The sequence below is a fragment of the Rhinoderma darwinii genome, chromosome 8, assembly GCF_050947455.1.
Source record: "Rhinoderma darwinii isolate aRhiDar2 chromosome 8, aRhiDar2.hap1, whole genome shotgun sequence".
NCBI lineage: Eukaryota > Metazoa > Chordata > Amphibia > Anura > Rhinodermatidae > Rhinoderma > Rhinoderma darwinii.
The window spans coordinates 39,695,550-39,713,689 of NC_134694.1; the positions used below are offsets into that span (position 1 = coordinate 39,695,550).

At 40.9% G+C, this 18,140-nt stretch overlaps 1 protein-coding gene across 1 annotated transcript in view; it reads left to right on the top strand.

Annotated features, from left to right (window-relative positions):
• CSTF2 (cleavage stimulation factor subunit 2) overlaps window positions 1–18,140 on the top strand; it is a 206,419-nt gene that overhangs the window by 152,234 nt on the left and 36,045 nt on the right. Inside the window, exon 10 of the mRNA XM_075835607.1 lies at window positions 6,281–6,411. Within this exon, the coding sequence (XP_075691722.1) occupies window positions 6,281–6,411 (131 nt within the window). The remainder of the gene's footprint in view (window positions 1–6,280; window positions 6,412–18,140) is intronic.

Sequence of the window (18,140 nt, forward strand, 5' to 3'; positions counted from 1 at the left end):
GAAAATCATTGATCACGCTCAGATCGGGCGTAACGCCGTCAGCGTATAGAGAAGATAAATGTGGAGAAAATTCTCATACTCAGAGGATATGTGTCCGATCTGAGTGCGCAATTTAATAGAAGGAAATGTATGTACAGGGCACTTAAGTCGGCGAGCCAGGTGAGATTTGTTTTCATTATTTCTAGTGTAATCTCTGAGACCAGCGTATTACGTGTTCAGCTTTTTCGGTGGGAGAGAGATGAAGTTCTCGTCGGCACATCGGAGTTCTTGTGCTATTTGTAGGATATAAGCTTGTTATAGCGGATACCCTAGGAGGAATACCCTCGCTTCCAATTGGGATTGGCATTCTATACGTTCTCTTTTTCTCGAGCAGCTTCACGGATAAATAAGCTACGCGGAACCACCTTATGAGCTTCCCATAGAGAAATGAATGAGGAGACAGAGGGAGAGTTAAGATCAAAGTATTCCTTAATTTGGGCATTCAAAGCATGAGACTTCTGGATAGGAAAGCAGGGCGTTATTAAGGGTCCAGTTGGTAGTGTGGGGACGCAATACAAGGAATGAAAAAGTGCGGGAAATGGGACTATGAACCGACCATGGAACGGTGTGGATGCTGATACACTAGGATAGATCAGATCAGTCTATGTGATGCATAGGTGAGTAGAACATATAGTCTCTAGCGGTGGGATTGAGTTCTCTCCATGCACCAACCCAATGAATTGTCGAAACATTGTTTCGGAAAGCTGAGGGGAGTGCCAATTGTGTGGAGTGAAAACTAGCAAGGGACAGACTAGTAGATTTTTTTTCCAGTCTCTGGTCAAGCTACTACTGGAGTCGCCACAAATTTTCATGCTGCCCTCTGCATGGTCTGCTGCTAATTCAAGCAAACTGGACATGAAAGCAGGTTGTCTAGACTTTGAATCATAATTTACTATAGTTATAGTATAGTATAGTTACTTGTCCCAGAGCTCCTATTCGTATCAAATTTTAATCTCCTCTATCCTTTAGATGGAAAAGAATCGATAAATGTGACCTTGTGTGTCAGTCCAGACTTCCTTGAGTTTTATATTCCCAGTCGCTTCTTTTAGTGTCTCCACCTTAGGTTCTCTTTTTAAACCGCTGTGGTATGCAAACAGGCTCTCCACCTCTCCTCTGCTATACACTCCTCCAAGCCACACATCCTATGGTGGTCTTGGTGTAACTAGTCAGTACACCTGTGCCAGTAGAGAAACAGAGCAGAAAACACTGCACAGAACCTCCCGGATCAACTCATTACCCACGCCTTTCCTGAAATACTCACCGGATAGCAAAGCCCAAGGGATATGCCAAAAAAAATATATTTTTTATTTTATAACAACCGCATCCCACAGCATGGCCCAGTACTGGCCAGGACAGGGGAAAGAGGGCTCAAGACGTGAGCATAGTTTGTAGCTCAGAAGTAACATAAAAGTCCTGTGTGAGAAACTGAGCAGAAGTAAATAATACAAAAAGAGTAACAAACGGTAAATCCATATAGCAGGGCACATTGTGCCTTGCGGCGGCGCTGCAAGCACTTAATGTAACAAAGACCTGTTAAGGCACACAGTGCAAAGTGCTGGGGCAAGCCACCAGTCACTAGCCAAACTAATCAAACCCCACTAGCCGGGATAGTATAAACCGTATGGTATTCTAGTCCAGAGTCCACGTAGATCTGGATAGGGCATTGTAGGGGTGGAAGCAACCCTTCAAAGACAGAGTTCGCCATCAGGCCTACAACTGGGCCTCAGCACATGGTGTGCTGTATGCAGTGGCAGATTAAGTACATCATGGGCCCTGGGCTTTTACCCAAACTAGGGCCCCCCTTCCGCACCGCCGCCCTGCTGCGCCGTAACTATTTTTAACACTACCTTTTTGGGCAGGCATTAACAAATGGGTATTAAGATTCCCCTTGTCCCAGGGCTGTGTCCCTACATACTGACCGTATCACACTGTGCAGGGACACATCCTCCTGATAAGGGGAATTGTCTATCAGTCCTGGACTGCAGAAAGACTTTTTGTGAAATAAAAGAATTTCCTATAATAATCATGTCAGGAGAGGTGACAGATTCTCTATAAATCTAGTGACTCACAGGTGGCGACATCTCAGATTCTGGTCGTTTTTTTCCTCTTTTCTCTATCTGGTCCAGACTTCATGACTACTTCTACCGGCCATGACTCATTTCTGCAGAATTTGCCACTCTGATGTCTGCGGCTCCTCGCTTTTCCAACATTTCCACACCTATAAACGATATATATATACTCTCCTCAACATTGAAATTATAACACCAAGAAGGAAAAGTATTGGAATTGTGGAAATCACCGGATCGATAGACATGTTAGTGATATGCAAATGATAAAAAATGGAAAGAAAATATTCCTAACCTCTTTATTTATTCAGTATAGTGTGTAAGCGCCACATGCAGCAATACGCGCTCTTACATGCCTTGGCATGCTATCAATGAGGTTATTAATGAATGTTATGCCACGCCAAATGCAGTTAAGCACGCAACATGTCCTAGATGTGCTCGATATGAGACAAGTCTGGAGACACTGCAGGCCATGGTAGCAGGTTTAGGCCTCGCCAGCTACTCATAGTAGCACGAGCAACATGAAGCCTGGCGTTGTCCTGCTAAAAAACGGCTTCTGGTACACTTTGGAGAAATGGCCGTACCACAAATTCCACGAACAAATCAATGTAATGCTGAGCTGTTAGTGTACCTGAAATGAAAACTAGAGGGGTCTGGCTACCGTACATTATGCCACCCCACACCATAATCCTGGGAGTAGGACCGGTGCGACATTCCCTTGTGAAGGCCTCTTCATTGCGTCGCCCACATTGTCTCCAGACTTATTTCCGGCTATCATTTAGTCCAAGACAAAAACGGGGCTCATCTCTGAAGAGGATAGACCTCCACTGCCGTCTTGCTGTGCACCATGATGGCCTTAGGGAGCAGTGTCTTGTAGTCCATGGAACACCTGTAGCTGGACGTCTGGTTCATAGCCCAATGTCATGAAAACACCTTCTGATGTTTTGTGTCGACACTGGTTCACTTGCAGTACAGAATGGATCACGACGCGCCATTCTTCCAATCGGTTTATCCGTCCATGCAGAGGTTCGCCTCCACACAACTCTTGCTATCATTCCCTTTCGTTGTTGTTCTCCCAACCTCCAGGACACGCAACACTGAACCGTGCTGACATCTCCGCCTAGGCGTGTAGCGTTCTGCCGGAGTGATAAATCATGTTGTCTCGTTTCAAGGATTCTGTCCCTCTGTGTGCTACAAGTGGTGATAACTGCCACGTCGACTAACAGGAGGCATCGCACAATCATCCCACACCACTTGATCCAGTGTTTGAGGTTTCATGTGTCTAAAAAAAACTTTTGCTTTCATTCTGGCTTTTATTCCCCTCACATGCCACAGATTGGAGCTAGGTTCTTGAAAATCTGATAATTTTCAGATCTTGTCGACACCTGCTATTTCCTTGATTTGCATAACCTTACGGCTTGCTATTCTTGGTGTTGCAATTTCAATGTTGAGGAGTTTAAATTTTTGTGTATGTAATGTGTAATGAGGCTATTTTTTTATGTTTTAGGGAAATCTCGGGTACCCTTTAAAAATTGTTTTGATAGCATTTAAATGGTTTGTCCAGCCACTGGCTCTGCAGTAATAGAATGCTGCAGATGGAGTTAGAAGCTGCACATTGAAACTGCTGCTGGAAGATGGGCTCTCTCACTGCATACCCAGGGAGGCTGCAGCTTGTACTGAGCATGTGAGATTTCAGAAATAGGAGAGATGGTACACTGACAGAAGCTTGTCAGCTTTAGGCCGGATTCACATGAGCGTGTGTGCGTTTTGCACACACAAAAAACGCGGCGTTTTGCATGCGCAAAAGGCACTTAACCGCTCCGCGTGTCATGATCATATGGTGCGCGGCTGCGTGCTTTTCGCACAGCCGCCATCATTATGACACTCAGTTTGTATGTTTGTAAACAGAAAAGCACGTGGTGCTTTTCTGTTTTCATTCATACTTTTCACTGCTGTTGAGCGAATCACGCGCGTCCCTCAGAAGTGCTTCCGTGTGGTTCGCATGAGTTTCACGCACTCATTGACTTCAATGGGTGCGTGATACGCGAAATACACACAAAGAACAGACATGTCGTGAGTTTTACGCAGCGGACTCATGCTGCGTAGAAATCACGGACTGTCTGCACAGCCCCATAGACTAATATAGGTCCGTGCGAGCCGTGTGAAAATCACGCGCGTTGCACGGACGTATATCACATTCGTCTGAATAAGCCCTTAGGGTGGTGGAGATTGAGTTTAGCTCATGAATACAACGGGACTGATGATCTCTGTCAGTTTCTAACTGGATTTTCAAAGAAAAACACTATACATGTTGTTAACTTGGGTGCCTATAGGTGACTGATCCAACTGTATGCCTATTCTTTGAAATCTTGTCCGAAGCATCTGTCTGAGGTATACGTCTGAAGTATACTGCAAAAGCAGTGTGAATATACACTTATAAGCAGCAAAGAATGTCTGTCGGTTTCTTAAGGCTGAAAGAACTGGGCCTGTAGACTCTTTAAGCTTTTTCCAAACCCACCTCATTTCTCTTTGTCAGCAATAGACCTAAAACAGATGTAGAACACTCTCTAGCAGATTATTTAAGCCACAAGACACTGGATCCAGGAGAATGAGAGCTATATTGGAGGTTCTCAAAAAGACCTTTTCGCCTCCAGAGAAAACACCAAAAAGCAAGCCTATTTCTCCATAACCCAAAGAAAATCCACCTTGAGTAAATGCTCTCTTCCAAAAAAGGAACATAAAGCTAGCGTATCCTTTTTGCTACTCTACCATTAATTTCTATTCTACAGTAAATACAAGCAAGCTTTCTACACTAATTTTCACCGTCTTTTTCTGGCCCAAGAGGAGCTAGCTCTCCAGGAACCAATTTTTCTACAAAATAAACCAGTCCGCCTACCGCAATGTCTCTTGTTCCATCAGGGGTTAAATCTATTACAACTGTCAGCCTGAATTCCTTTTATGGTAATGCTGAAAAATCTGATAAGATTATATGTAACCACCTTACCATTCAGAGCGGATATGCATCTAATCAACTGCTTAGTCTAAACTTGCAGAGAAACGTATTCTCGTTAGTGAATTTTAACATATGGCTGTGTAATATTAAAGGGTTTGACTCATGACGATGACCTCTGTCCATATGCCCTGTTGTCATAGAGGGGGTTTACATGCTCGGGACCCCTCTATGAGCCAGAACAGAGAATGCTCTGGTGGACTTGAGTTGTCCATGAATTTCATGGATGGGAATTTACCTAATTAGCTACCATGTAATACTACATTTTGTTGGGAAGACGACCTCTTTAGGGCTTGTCCACACAACTGATTTGTTGCAAATAAAATTCTGCCGCATTTACGCATCTGCACCATTTCATCCGTTCTTTTAGTGCGAATTTTATTAGGTTGTTTTTTTGTTTTTTTTGGTGCGTTTTTTCAAGGACTGTTGATGGTGATATTTCTTCTTCTTGTGATGTAATTTCCACCTCCTGTAAGAAATGCTACAGTTACCGCAGCAAATTACGCAGTACATAGTAGTTTGCTGCGGAATAGTTGTTCCTTTTATTAATTTCTATGGGGGAAAAAATTCAGGAAATCAGTCCAGTTTCCGCAGAAATAATTGAGATTTGTTAAATCACACCCGCTTTGCTGCTACTCTATTACGCTGCATATTTTCCAACCGCAATTCGGAACGGAAAATATGCAGCAATTCCGTTACGTGTGGACAACCCCTCAGTGTGTTTGTAGATATTGGGATTGGGTTGAGGACCATATATTTAATATATTGAGGTATAACGGACTCTTCTGCTGAAGGCACGCACCTGCTCCGTTGTGGTGAGACTTAAGTATACTGACTGACCGTATACCTCCATACAATGACTGATTGATAGAAATTTACCATGACCAAATATTACCATAATTTAGTGACTGAATAATACAAGCAGGAAGTAGCAGAGGAGTAAGACGTGACCTTTGGATCAGATTGTAAACCGGGTTTGTTTGTATTCTGTTATTATGAAGCAGTAGCTGCGTTAACATGGTGTACATAGGTCTTCATATTGATTACATAAAATGGTAGGATATTAGTCATTTTTTTGTGAAAAAAAAAAATGGCGGCAAAGTTGCACATACCCCTTAAACAAAATTCTCTTTAACCATGTTTTTTTTTTCTAATTTATTTTAAGCCACTAGAGACTCAAGATCAATGGAATCTCGAAACTTGGATATAAGGGGCTCTGTTCCTGCTTCCACACCAAGAGGTCCCATGCCTGGAATGCAAGCATCAGGATCTGGAGGTCCTCAGCCCCCTCGACAGGTTTGGATATATTATAACGTCATAGCATTGTTCAGTTTGATAATGTAAAGTTACAATACCTTGCCCTCATTTTCAGTTATTTTTATTTTTTTGTCCTTTTTATTTTTTTGTCCTTTTTATTTTTTTGTCCTTTTTATTTTTTTGTACACTATTAGCACTGAGATGGCAAAAATGTAGATTTTTTTTTTTTTTTTTACTGCCAGGGATGTATGTAATACGTCATGACCTTTAGGCTAAGGTAAACTTTAGGCTATGTACACAATTTTGATGGTTTGGTTTGTTTTGTTTTTTTAACCCCTTCCCACCGCAGCCCTTTTTCAGATTTTCATTTTCGTTTTTTCCTCACCACATTCCAGAAGCCATAACGTCTTTATTTTTCTGTCAATATAGTACTATGAGGGCTTGATTTTTGCGGGACGAGTTGTAGTTTTTCGTAGCACCATTTATTTAGCCATATAATGTACTAGGAAAAGGGCAAAAAATTAATTGTGGGGTAGAAAATGAAAAAAACAGCGATTCCTCCGTAGTTTTTCACCCGCTGTTTTTATGGAATTCACTGTTCAATTAAAACAACATGTTAACTTTATTCTGCAGGTCAATACGATTACGGCGATGCCAAATATGTATAGTTTTTTCTATATTTGACTACTTTTACAAGTAAAAACCTAAGTGCCAAATTCCGAGAGCCATAACTTTTTTATTTTTCCGTTGATTAACCCTTTCACGACCAAGGACGAAAATGAACGTCATGGTCGGCTGCTAGTTCCCGCACCATGACGTTCATTTTCGTCCGCATTTCAAACTGTCACTGTGTAAGCACAGAGTGACAGACGCGCGCTGACAGCTGTCCTAGACAGCTGAGACATCAGTCTCGCCGGACAGCGGACAGTCGCCGCTGCTTTCGGCAGTTAACCCCTTAAGTGCGGCGACGGATTGCCGTCGCCGCATTTAAGTGGTTTGAAGCACATCGGCAGCCCCCACAAAGTGATCGTGGGGGCTACCGATGCTTGTCACGGCAATCGGAGGTCAGATAATGACCTCCGGGTTGCCATGTACGGAAGCCTCGGAGGAACAGCCTCCGGCCGTTCCTCCTCTGCTTCTTGTCAGTGTAAGGCCTCATTTACACGAGCGTATTATACGCGCGTGCGACGCGCGTGCTTTTCACGCGTGTCGTACGCACCTATAATAGTCTATGGGGCTGTTTAGACGATGCGTGAATTTTGCGCTGCGTGAGTGCGTTGCGTAAAACTCACGACATGTTCTATATTCTTGCGTTTTTCACGCAACACGCACCCATTGACTTCAATGGGTGCGTGAAAACAACGCATGCCACACTGACGGTCCTGCGTTGCATGCGCGAAAATCACGCAAGAGCTGTCAAAAGGATGAATGTAAACAGAAAAGCACCACGTGCTTTTCTGGTTACAAACATCCAAACGGAGTGTCAAATTAGAGATGAGCGCACCGAACTTCACCGGGTTCGGCCGAACTCGTTTTAACCGAACCCGGCAAAAAATGTTCGGGTACGCGACGTCAGGAGACAGTCACTGCCCACGGTGCTCAAAGACTTAAACTGTTTCAGCACCATGGACAGTGACTTTCGATCACAATATACATATACGTGTAAAAAAAAACAGAAGTTCTGACTTACCGATAAGTCCCGGCTCCTTCCTCCAGTCCGACCTCCCGGGATGACAATTCAGGCCAAGTGACAGCTGCAGCCAATCACAGGCCAAGCACAGGCTGCAGCCAATCACAGGCTGCAGCGGTCTCATGGCCTGCCGCGTCATCCTGGGAGGTGGGGCCGGATGACAAGAGAGGGACGCGTCACCAAGGCAACGGCCGGGAGACCGGACTGGAGGAAGCAGGCAGTTCATGGTAAGTGTGAACGTCTTTTTTTTATTCACAGGTTGGTGTATATTGTGATCGGCATTCACTGTCGAGGGTGCTGAAAGAGTTACTGCCGATCAGTTAGCTCTTTCAGCACCTTGGACAGTGACGGGCGTCGACTACCTCATCTCTATGATGGCGGCTGCGCGAAAATCACGCAGCCGCGCATCATACACGGATGACACACGGAGCTGTCAATTGCCTTTTGCGCACGCAAAACGCAGCGTTTTTTTGCGCGCGCAAAACGCACACGCTCGTGTAAATGAGGCCTAACAGTCACGTCACAATGACAGTTGGAGTATATTACACTGGTGTGTAGTGTAATGTACTCTAGCAGCGATCAAAGCTGCAAGTCTAAGTGTCCCCTAGTGGGACAAGTAAAAAAAGTAATAAAAAGTAATAAAAATGTTTTAAAAAAAGTGTACAAATAAAAGTTATAAGTTCTATAAACACTAAATGCTTTTTTTCCTATAATAAGACTTTTATTATAGAAAAAAAATGAACACGTTAAAAAAGTACACCTATTTTGTATCACCGCGTTCGTAACGACCCCAACTATAAAACTATAATGTTGTTTTTCCCGCACGATGAACACCCCAAAAAAAATCAATAAAAAACTACGACAATCACAATTTTTTTGGTCACCACCGCTCCCTAAATAAAAAATAAAAAGTGATCAAAAAGTCGCATGTACCCGAAAATAGTACCAATAAAAACTTCTATCCGTCCCGCAAAAAACAAGTCATTACACAGCTTTTTTGACTAAAAAATTATGGCTCTCAGAATATGGTGACACAGAATTTTTTTTTTTTATAAATAAGTCATTTTATTGTGCAAACGCTAAAAAAAAGGACCAAACCTATATACATATGGTATCGCCGTAATCGTACCAACCCGCAGAATAAAGTAAACATTTCATTTATAGCGTACGGTGAGCGCCGCAAAAAGAGAACCTAAAAAACGGTGTCAGAATTCCTGTTTTTTGCTCAGGATTGCAAAAACATGGAATAAAAAGTGATCAAAAAAAATCGCATGTACCCCAAAATGGTACCAATGAAAACTACAGATTGTCCCGCAACAAATAAGCCCTCACAGGGCTCCGGTGGTGAAAAAATAAAAAAGTTCTAGCTTTCAGAATATGGCGATGCAAAATGTGCAGAGTGTCCAAAAGTGGATAAGATCGGGCGCCATTTATCAGTGCGACACTGGCCACACATCTATGAAATATTATTTATTTACCCCATTATTGTACCCTCTTATTATGCCCTGATGTTCTCCGCACAGATTACACATGCCCCCACATTATAAACTGAAATACCAGCGAAACCCAAAACCGAAACCTACCAAGCAAAATCTGCGCTCCAAAAGCAAAATGGCGTTCCCTCCCTTCTGAGCGCTGCAGCGTGCCCAAGCAGCAGTTTGCGCCCACACATATGGCGTCGCCATACGAGAGAACCCGCTTAACGTTTATGAGGTATTTGTCTTCTCTGTGGCACAAACTGGGCACAACATATTATGCACTAAAATGGCGTATCAGTGGAAAATTGCAATTTTCACTTTGAACCATCCGCTGCGCATTAACCCCTTTGCGCACTATAACTTAATTGTCCGTCATGGTGCGGCGGTTGATGTATGGAGCCGGCTCACGTGCTGAGCCCGCTCCATAAGCTGCGGGTGTCGGCTGTGTATTACAGCTGACACCCGGGACTAACGGACAGGTACAGCGATCGCTCTGTTACAGAAGCCTGTAAGAATAACAATATATTGCAATACATTAGTATTGCAGTATATTGTACCAATGATCGCTGGATCAAGTCCCCTAAGGGGATTGATTAATAAAATGTGTAGAAGAATTATAGTTATTAGTAGTGAGAATTTTTTTTTTTTAAAGTTAAAAAAACAAAACACCTTTTCGCATTTTTCTTCTAAAGTAATGTAAAAAAATGAACAAAATTGGTATCGCTACGTCCGTAAAAGTCCGAACTATTACAATATACCAATATTTAATTTGCACAGTGCACAACTTAAAAAAAAATTATAATTGAAACCGCCAAAATCGCAGTTTTTTTTTTTTTGTCACCTTCGCTCTAAAAAAAAAATTTAATACAACTTTTAAATCACTTTTTATGTACCAAAAAATGGTACCAATAAAAACTGCAGCTCCTCCCGCAAAAAATAAGCCCTCACACCACTCTATTGATGGAAAAATAAAAAAGTTATGGCTCTTGGAAAGCGGGGAGTGAAAATCTAAAATATGAAAGCAAAAAATGGATCAGTCCTGAAAGGGTTAATTCATTTCTAATGAAAAAACTTTTGACCACATGTGGGGTATTTCCGTACTCGGAGAAATTGCTTTATAAAAAATGGTTGTTTTTTTCCTCCTTTATCCCTTGTGAAAATGCAACATTTTAGTGGAAAAAATGTTGATATTAATTTTCGCGCCCTAATTCTAATAAACTCTGCAAAAGACCCAAGGGGTGTAAATGCTCACTATACCCCTAGAAAAATTCCTTGAAGGTTTTTCCAAAATGGGGTCACTTTTGGTGGGTTTCCCCTGTTTTGGTCCCTCCAGTGTATTGCAAATGCGACATGGCACCGAAAACGATTCCAGCAAAATCATAAATCCAAATGGCGCTCCTTCCCTTCTGAGCCCTGCTGTGGGTCCAAACAGCAGTTTATTACCACATATGGGGTATTGTCGTAATCGGGAGACATTGCTTTACAAATGTTGGGGTGCATTTTCTTCGTTATTCCTTGTAAATAATAAAAATTTCTATGTTTAAGAAAAAAAGTACATTTTAATTTTTACAGACTAATTCCAATATATTTAGCGAAAAACCTGTGTGGTCAAAATGCTAACTATACCCCTAGATAAATACCTTAAGGGGTCTAGTTTTCGAAATGGGGTCGTTTATGGGGAGTTTCTATCGTTCTGGCAGCTCAAAGCTTCTCCAAATGTACAGTGGGGCCTAAAACATTTTCAAGCAAAATATGAGTCCTGAAAGCCTCTGGGTGCTCCCTTCCTTTTGGGTCCTGCCGTGTGTCCAGGCAGCGCATTAGTGCCACAATGTGGGTATTTTTGAAAACAGGAGAAACAGGGTGATAGATTTTGTGGTGTGTTTCTTCATTCTCATGGTCGCTTTACAAAGAAATTGGTCTTCAAACCGATACTTTTATGAAAAAAAGTGAAATATTTTTTTTCACCTGATATGTATTAAATTTAGCAAAAAACGGTGGGGTCAAAATACTTACTATACCCTTAGGTAAATACCTTAAGGGGTCTAGTTTTCTAAATTGGGTCATTTGTGGGGGTTTCCATCACTGAGACCTATGAGCCTCTGAAAACCTGGCTTGGTGCAGGAAAACAAAATGTACTTCAAAATTTATAAAATTATTATTCAATTTGTAAGTCCTCTAAATTGCTGAAAATTTATTTTATATTTTCAAAAGTGCTGCCAAAATAGAGTAAAGAGATAGAAATATATATTTAATTAAAAAAATTGTACAGTATGTGTGTACAAATGTGACATATTGCAGTTAAAAATAGGGGAAAATGGTAATTTTTACAAAATTTCTTCCATTTTTCTATTTTTTATTAATTTACGCAAATCGTATCAGTCTACTTTTACCACTAAAATAAAGTACAACATGTGACGAAAAAACAATGTCAGAATTACTTGGATATTCAAAACTTTCACAGAGTTATTCTCTGATAAAGTCAGACAAATCTGGCTTGGTCATTAAGGTACAAACATGCCTGGTCATTAAAGGGAATGTGTTGCCAGAAAAACATGTTTTTTTTTTAAAAATTAAACATTTAGTGTGTGGGTGATTAAACATTGTTCAAATTTTTTTTATTTTTTTGCACGAGTCCATGTAATATTATAAATTATTTCTAATTTATAATACTACCCATTTTTGGTCACTAGATGGAGCTGTTCCCAAAATTGCAGCATTGCAACATTGGGTTAAAAGCCCTCGCTCTAGTGAGCTCTCAGCATCCCCCCCTCCTTTATCCTGGCTAGTGCCGGGATAAACGAGGGGTTTGAAAGGTTTAACCTCCTACACTGTGTGTCGCCATTTTTTGAGGTAACCCACAGTGTAGTAGGTTTACATACAGTAGTAAACACACACAAACACTAACATACATTGAAATGTCTTACCTGCTCCTGCCGCCGCGGCTCCCTCCGGCCCGTCCGCTCCCTTTGCTGCCGCTGTTCCATGTGCACAAGTCCGGAAGCCGCGACCGGAAGTAGTAATATTACTGTCCGGCCGCGACTTCCGGTCCACAGGAAAATGGCGCCGGACGGCGCCAATTTCGAATAGGACTGTGTGGGAGCGGCGCATGCGCAGTTCCCACACAGACGCCGTACACGGCAGTCAATGGGACGGGAGCCGTTCGCAGTCCCTATGGGACTGTGGCTGCCGTGTTCCATGTCTGTGTGTGTCGTTAATCGACACACACAGAAATGGAACAAAAAATGGCAGCCCCCATAGGGAAGAAAAAGTGTAAAAAATAAGAAACAGTAAAACACAAACACACAAATGAAAATAAACGTTTTTATTAAAGCACTAACATCTTTAACATATAAAAAAATTATTTGTGATGACACTGTTCCTTTAAGGGGTTAAGTGGTATGAGGGCTTATTTTTTGCGGGATAAGCTGTCGTTTTTAATAATACCATTTTTGTGTAAATGCGACGGTTTGATTGCTTTTTATTTCATTTTTTGCTGGAGAATGTGACCAAAAAATAGACATTCTGGCGTTTACAATTATTAAAAATTTTTTTACGGCGTTCACCGTGCGGGTTAAATAATTATATATTGTAATAGTTCAGACTTTTACAGACGCGGCGATACCAATTATGTTTATTTTAATATGCTCTAGGGGGAAAAGGTTTTTTTTTTTTTTGAACTTTTAATTTTGGATTTATTTTTTTACACCATAAAAAGCGTTATTTAACTTTTTACTTTTTTTATTAGTCCCCCTAGGGGACTTCAACCAGCGATCGTTAGAATGTATTGCAGTATATCGTGATTCTGACAGTCATTTATTAAGCCCTGCCAGAGGTGTACAAAGATGGCGGACCTGGGGGTGTTCATTAAGCCCCCAGGCAGCCATAGCAACCATCGCTCCCCCCGCGATTGCGTTGCGGGAGGCGTGATGAGCTGTTAGAGGGGGTCTCCCCCCTCTTTCTGACGATTTAAATGCTGCATTTAACTAGTTAAACCAGCGAGATCGAGCGCGATGCCGCTAGTTACTCTGAAGTTTCGGCTGTAACATACAGCGGGTACCGGCATCGTATGAAGCGAGCTCACTGCGTGGATGGATACGTCAAATGTCGGGAAGGGGTTAATAAACAGATCAGTCAGTGTATTGTGTAACTTCTTAATTTTTTATTAACAATAATTTTACCTTTTTGAGATACAGCTGTTCTGTATTCCCTATACAGAGCAGCTCTATTGTTCGCTATTACCGGGTTCAGTGTCAGCGGGTCAGAGACACGCATAATTAACCTGTAATCTATCACATCTAAGTTATGAACTTAGATGTGATATAGAACAGGTGGATCTTGCATGTCAGTGACATGCAGGACCCGCATAAATCACTAAATCAGTCTGTCTGCAATATTTGGTGAGCAGGATGAAAAGTTTTATGTTGTTGTTCTGTGGAGGTTGGGAGGGGGGGACCTGCAAGTGAAAGTAAAATAGATCACCGCCTGTTGCTGTCATTTCTCAACCTGCACAGCTGTCCAGTGACCCCAGGGCTGTTCGACCTGAACTTTTTGTTAATATTCTCACCTCTTCCCAATTAGAGAGGATATGTCACATTTAAGTGGACTTTTTTTTTTTATTTTTTCTACTAAAGGGATGAAAAGATGAGCAGTTACTTAGCTAATCGCCCCTTGAGCCTAATAGACTTGAATATTTATAGTCCTGAGGATCATGAAGTAAAAAAATTTTCACCAACTTCTTACACCACAGAGTAGCTTATTTTACACTATCCTTCTCTCAATCCATTTTTAGAGTAAACTCCTATGAATGTCTAATGGAACAGATTTCTATCAAGAAATTACACTTTCACCCACAATGAACGATAGTTTCTAACTAGTTCGACAAGCTCTGTATACAAGATGTAGCCGTCTTTATCTTGACTGTTAACGAATTAAATAAACAGTGGCAAGAAATCTTGACTTTTTCAATGGCTGTTGTGTGATATCACGCTGCAGCAAGTTATCAGTCGAGATAAGATGGCTGCATCCGTAAGTTAGTGTTCCCTAATTAATTAGGGTGTGTGTGTGTGTGTGTGTGTATGTGTGTGTGTGTATATATATATATATATATATATATATATATACATATACTGTGTGTGTGTGTGTGTGTGTGTGTGTGTGTGTATATAGATATGTACATGTGTGTGTGTGTGTGTGTGTGTGTGTATATATAATATATATACAGCAGACAAAAAAATGGCGACAGCACCCTGCGACACGAATGCCACCTAAACCACTAAATATAAATAAATATGCACTAAAGCTAAATCTACTTACAAATAGGGAGGTTCTTAGTGCACATTTTGATCAAAAAGTGTTAGCCCACCTGCCACGACAACGCGACCTCTGTAAGGTGGGAACCTACGCTGCACATACACCCAGAACTGGGACTAAGCCTACATATATACCTGGGGATGGTAGCATCCAGCTTATATATATATATATATATATATATATATATATATATATATATATATATTAGTGTGTGTATGTATGTATGTGTATATATATATATATATATATATATATATATATATATACACTGTGTATGTATATATACTCAAAATAAGTAGTTATTATTGGTTTAAAAAAAATCAATAAATATTTAAAGTCCAAAAAATAACCTTTAATTTTTTTTTTCCTCTAAAGTAATGTAAAAAAAATACACTAAATTGGTATCGCTGTGTATGTAAAAGTCCAAACTATTACAATATAACATTATTTAAATCGCACGGTGAACGCCGCTGCTATACCAAATTTTTTTTATAAGTGCTCAAAAAGTTGTATGTACCAAAACATGGTACCAATAAAAACTACAGCTCGTCCCACAAAAAATAATCCCTCACACCACTCTATTGATGGAAAAATAAAAGAGTTATGGCTCTTGGAAAGCGGGGAGGGAAAAACTAAAAAGAAAAACAAAAAAATGGTTTCGTCTGGGAAGGGTTAATTACTTTCTAATGAAAAAAACATTTATGACCATATGTGGGGTATTGCCGTACTCGGGAGAAATTGCGTTACAAATGTTGGGGTGCTTTTTCCTCCTTTATCCTTTTGTGAAATTGAAAAAATGCAACATTTTAGTGGAAATAATGCTGATATTCATTTTCACGGCCTAATTCATTCTGCAAAAGACATGTGAGGTGTAAATGCTCACTATACCCCTAGATAGATTCCTTAAGTTGTGTAGTTTCCTAAATCGGGTCACTTTTGGGGGATTTCCACTGTTTTGGCCTCTCGGGGGGGGGCTTTGGAAATGCGACATGGCACACGAAAACAATTTCAGCTAAATTTGAGCTCCAAATAGCGCTCCTTCCCTTCTAAGCCCCGCTGTTGGTTCAAACAGCAGTTTATTACCACATATGGCATATTTCCGTATCCGAAGAAATTGTTTTACAAATGCTGGGGTGCTTTTTCTCCTTTTATTCCTTTTAAAAATGTCTACGTTTTTTTCAGAAAAAAAGGATTTTTACTTTTACAGACGAATTCCAATGAATTTAGCAAAACAACTGTGGGACAAAATGCTAACTTTTCCCCTAGAAAAATTTCTTGAGTGGTGTAGTTTCCAAAATGGGGTCACTTTTGGGAGGTCTTTACTGTTTTGGCCCCACAAGACCACTTCAAACCTGAAATGGTACCTAAAATATATTCTAACAAAAAGGGAGGCCCCAAAATCCACTAGGTGCTCCTTTGCTTCTGAGGCTTGTGTTTCAGTCCATTAGCACACTAGGGCCACATGTGGGATATTTAAAAAAACTGCAGAATCTGGGCAATAAATATTGAGTTGCGTTTCTCTGGTAAAACCTTCTGTGGTGCAGAAAACAAATTATTCCAAATGAATTTTGGCAAAAAAAAAAATGAAATTTGTAAATTTCACCTCTACTTTGCTTTAATTCCTGTGAAACGCCTAAAGGGTTAAAACAATTTCTGAATGCTGTTTTTAATACATTGAGGGGTGCAGTTTTCAAAATGGGTTTATTTTTATGGGGACTTTCTAATATATAAGGCCCTCAAAGCCGCTTCAGACCTGAACTGGTCCCTGAAAAAATAGCCTTTTGAAATTTTCTTGAAAACATGAGAAATTGCTGCTAAAGTTTTAAAGGGAATGTGTTGCTAGCAAAAAATGTATTTTTTTTTTTAGTTAAACAATTAGTGTGTAGGTGATTAAACATTGTTCTAATTTTTTTATTTTTTTCACTAGTCAGGAAATATTATAAATTAGATTCTAATTTATAATATTTCCCAGCACTGGTCACTAGATGGAGCAATTCCCAAAATTGCAGCATTGCATGTGGTAAAGCAACCACATTGCTTTATGCTGCAGTGTCGGGAGAAACGAGGGGATTGAACGGTCTAACCTCCTACACTGTGTGTCGCCATTTTTTGAGCTAACACACAGTGTAGAAGGTTAACATACAGTAGTAAACACACTGAAACACGAACATACATAGAAATCACTTACCTGCTCCTGTCGCCGCCACTCCCTCTGGTCCGTCTGCTGCCGCTGCTCCAAGTGCACAAGTCCGGAAGCCGCGACCGGAAGTAGTAATCTTACTGTCCGGCCGCGACTTCCGGTCTACAGGAAAATGGCGCCGAACGGCGCTCAGTTCAACTTGGACTGTGTGGGAGCGGCGCATGCGCCGTTCCCACACAGACGGCGTACACCATAGTGGATAAAGCGGGCCCCGTTCGCATTCACTATGGGACTGTAGCTGCCGTATTCCATGTTTGTATGTGTCGTTAATCGACACATACAGAAATGGAAAAAAAAATGGCAGCCCCCATAGGGAAGAAAAAGTAAAAAAATAAAAAAAAGTAACACACAAATAAATACAAAAGTTTTTTATAAAACACTAACATCAAACTGATATAAAAAAAAATTTTTGGGCGACACTATTCCTTTAAGCCATGTAACGTCCTAGGAAAATAAAAATGTTCAATAAAACTATGCAAACATAGTACACATATGGGAAATGTAAACTAGTAACTATTTTGTGTGGTATTACTATCTGTTTTACAAGCAGATACATTTAAATTTAGAAAAATGCTAATTTTTGCAAATTTTCTCCAAATCTAGGTGTTTTTACAAATAAATATAGAATTTATCGACCAAATTTTTTCACTAACGAAGTACAATATGTCACGAGAAAACAATCTCAGAATCACTTGGATAGGTAAAAGCATTCCGAAGTTATTACCACATAAAGTGACACATGTCAGATTTGAAAAATCGGCTTCGTCCTGAATGCCAAAACAGGCTCAGTCCTGAAGGGGTTAATTACTGTGAAACACCTAAGGCTGGATTCACACGAGCACTTTACGTCCGTAATGGACGGAACGTATTTCAGGCGGAAGTCCCGGACCTAACTCCGTGCAGGGAGCCGGGCTCCTAGCATCATAGTTATGTACGATGCTAGGAGTCCCTGCCTCTCTGCAGGACAACTGTCCCGTACTGTAATCATGTTTTCAGTACGGGACAGTAGTTCCACGGAGAGGCAGGGACTCCTAGCATCGTACATAACTATGATGCTAGGAGCCCGGCTCCCTGCACTGAGTTCGGGACG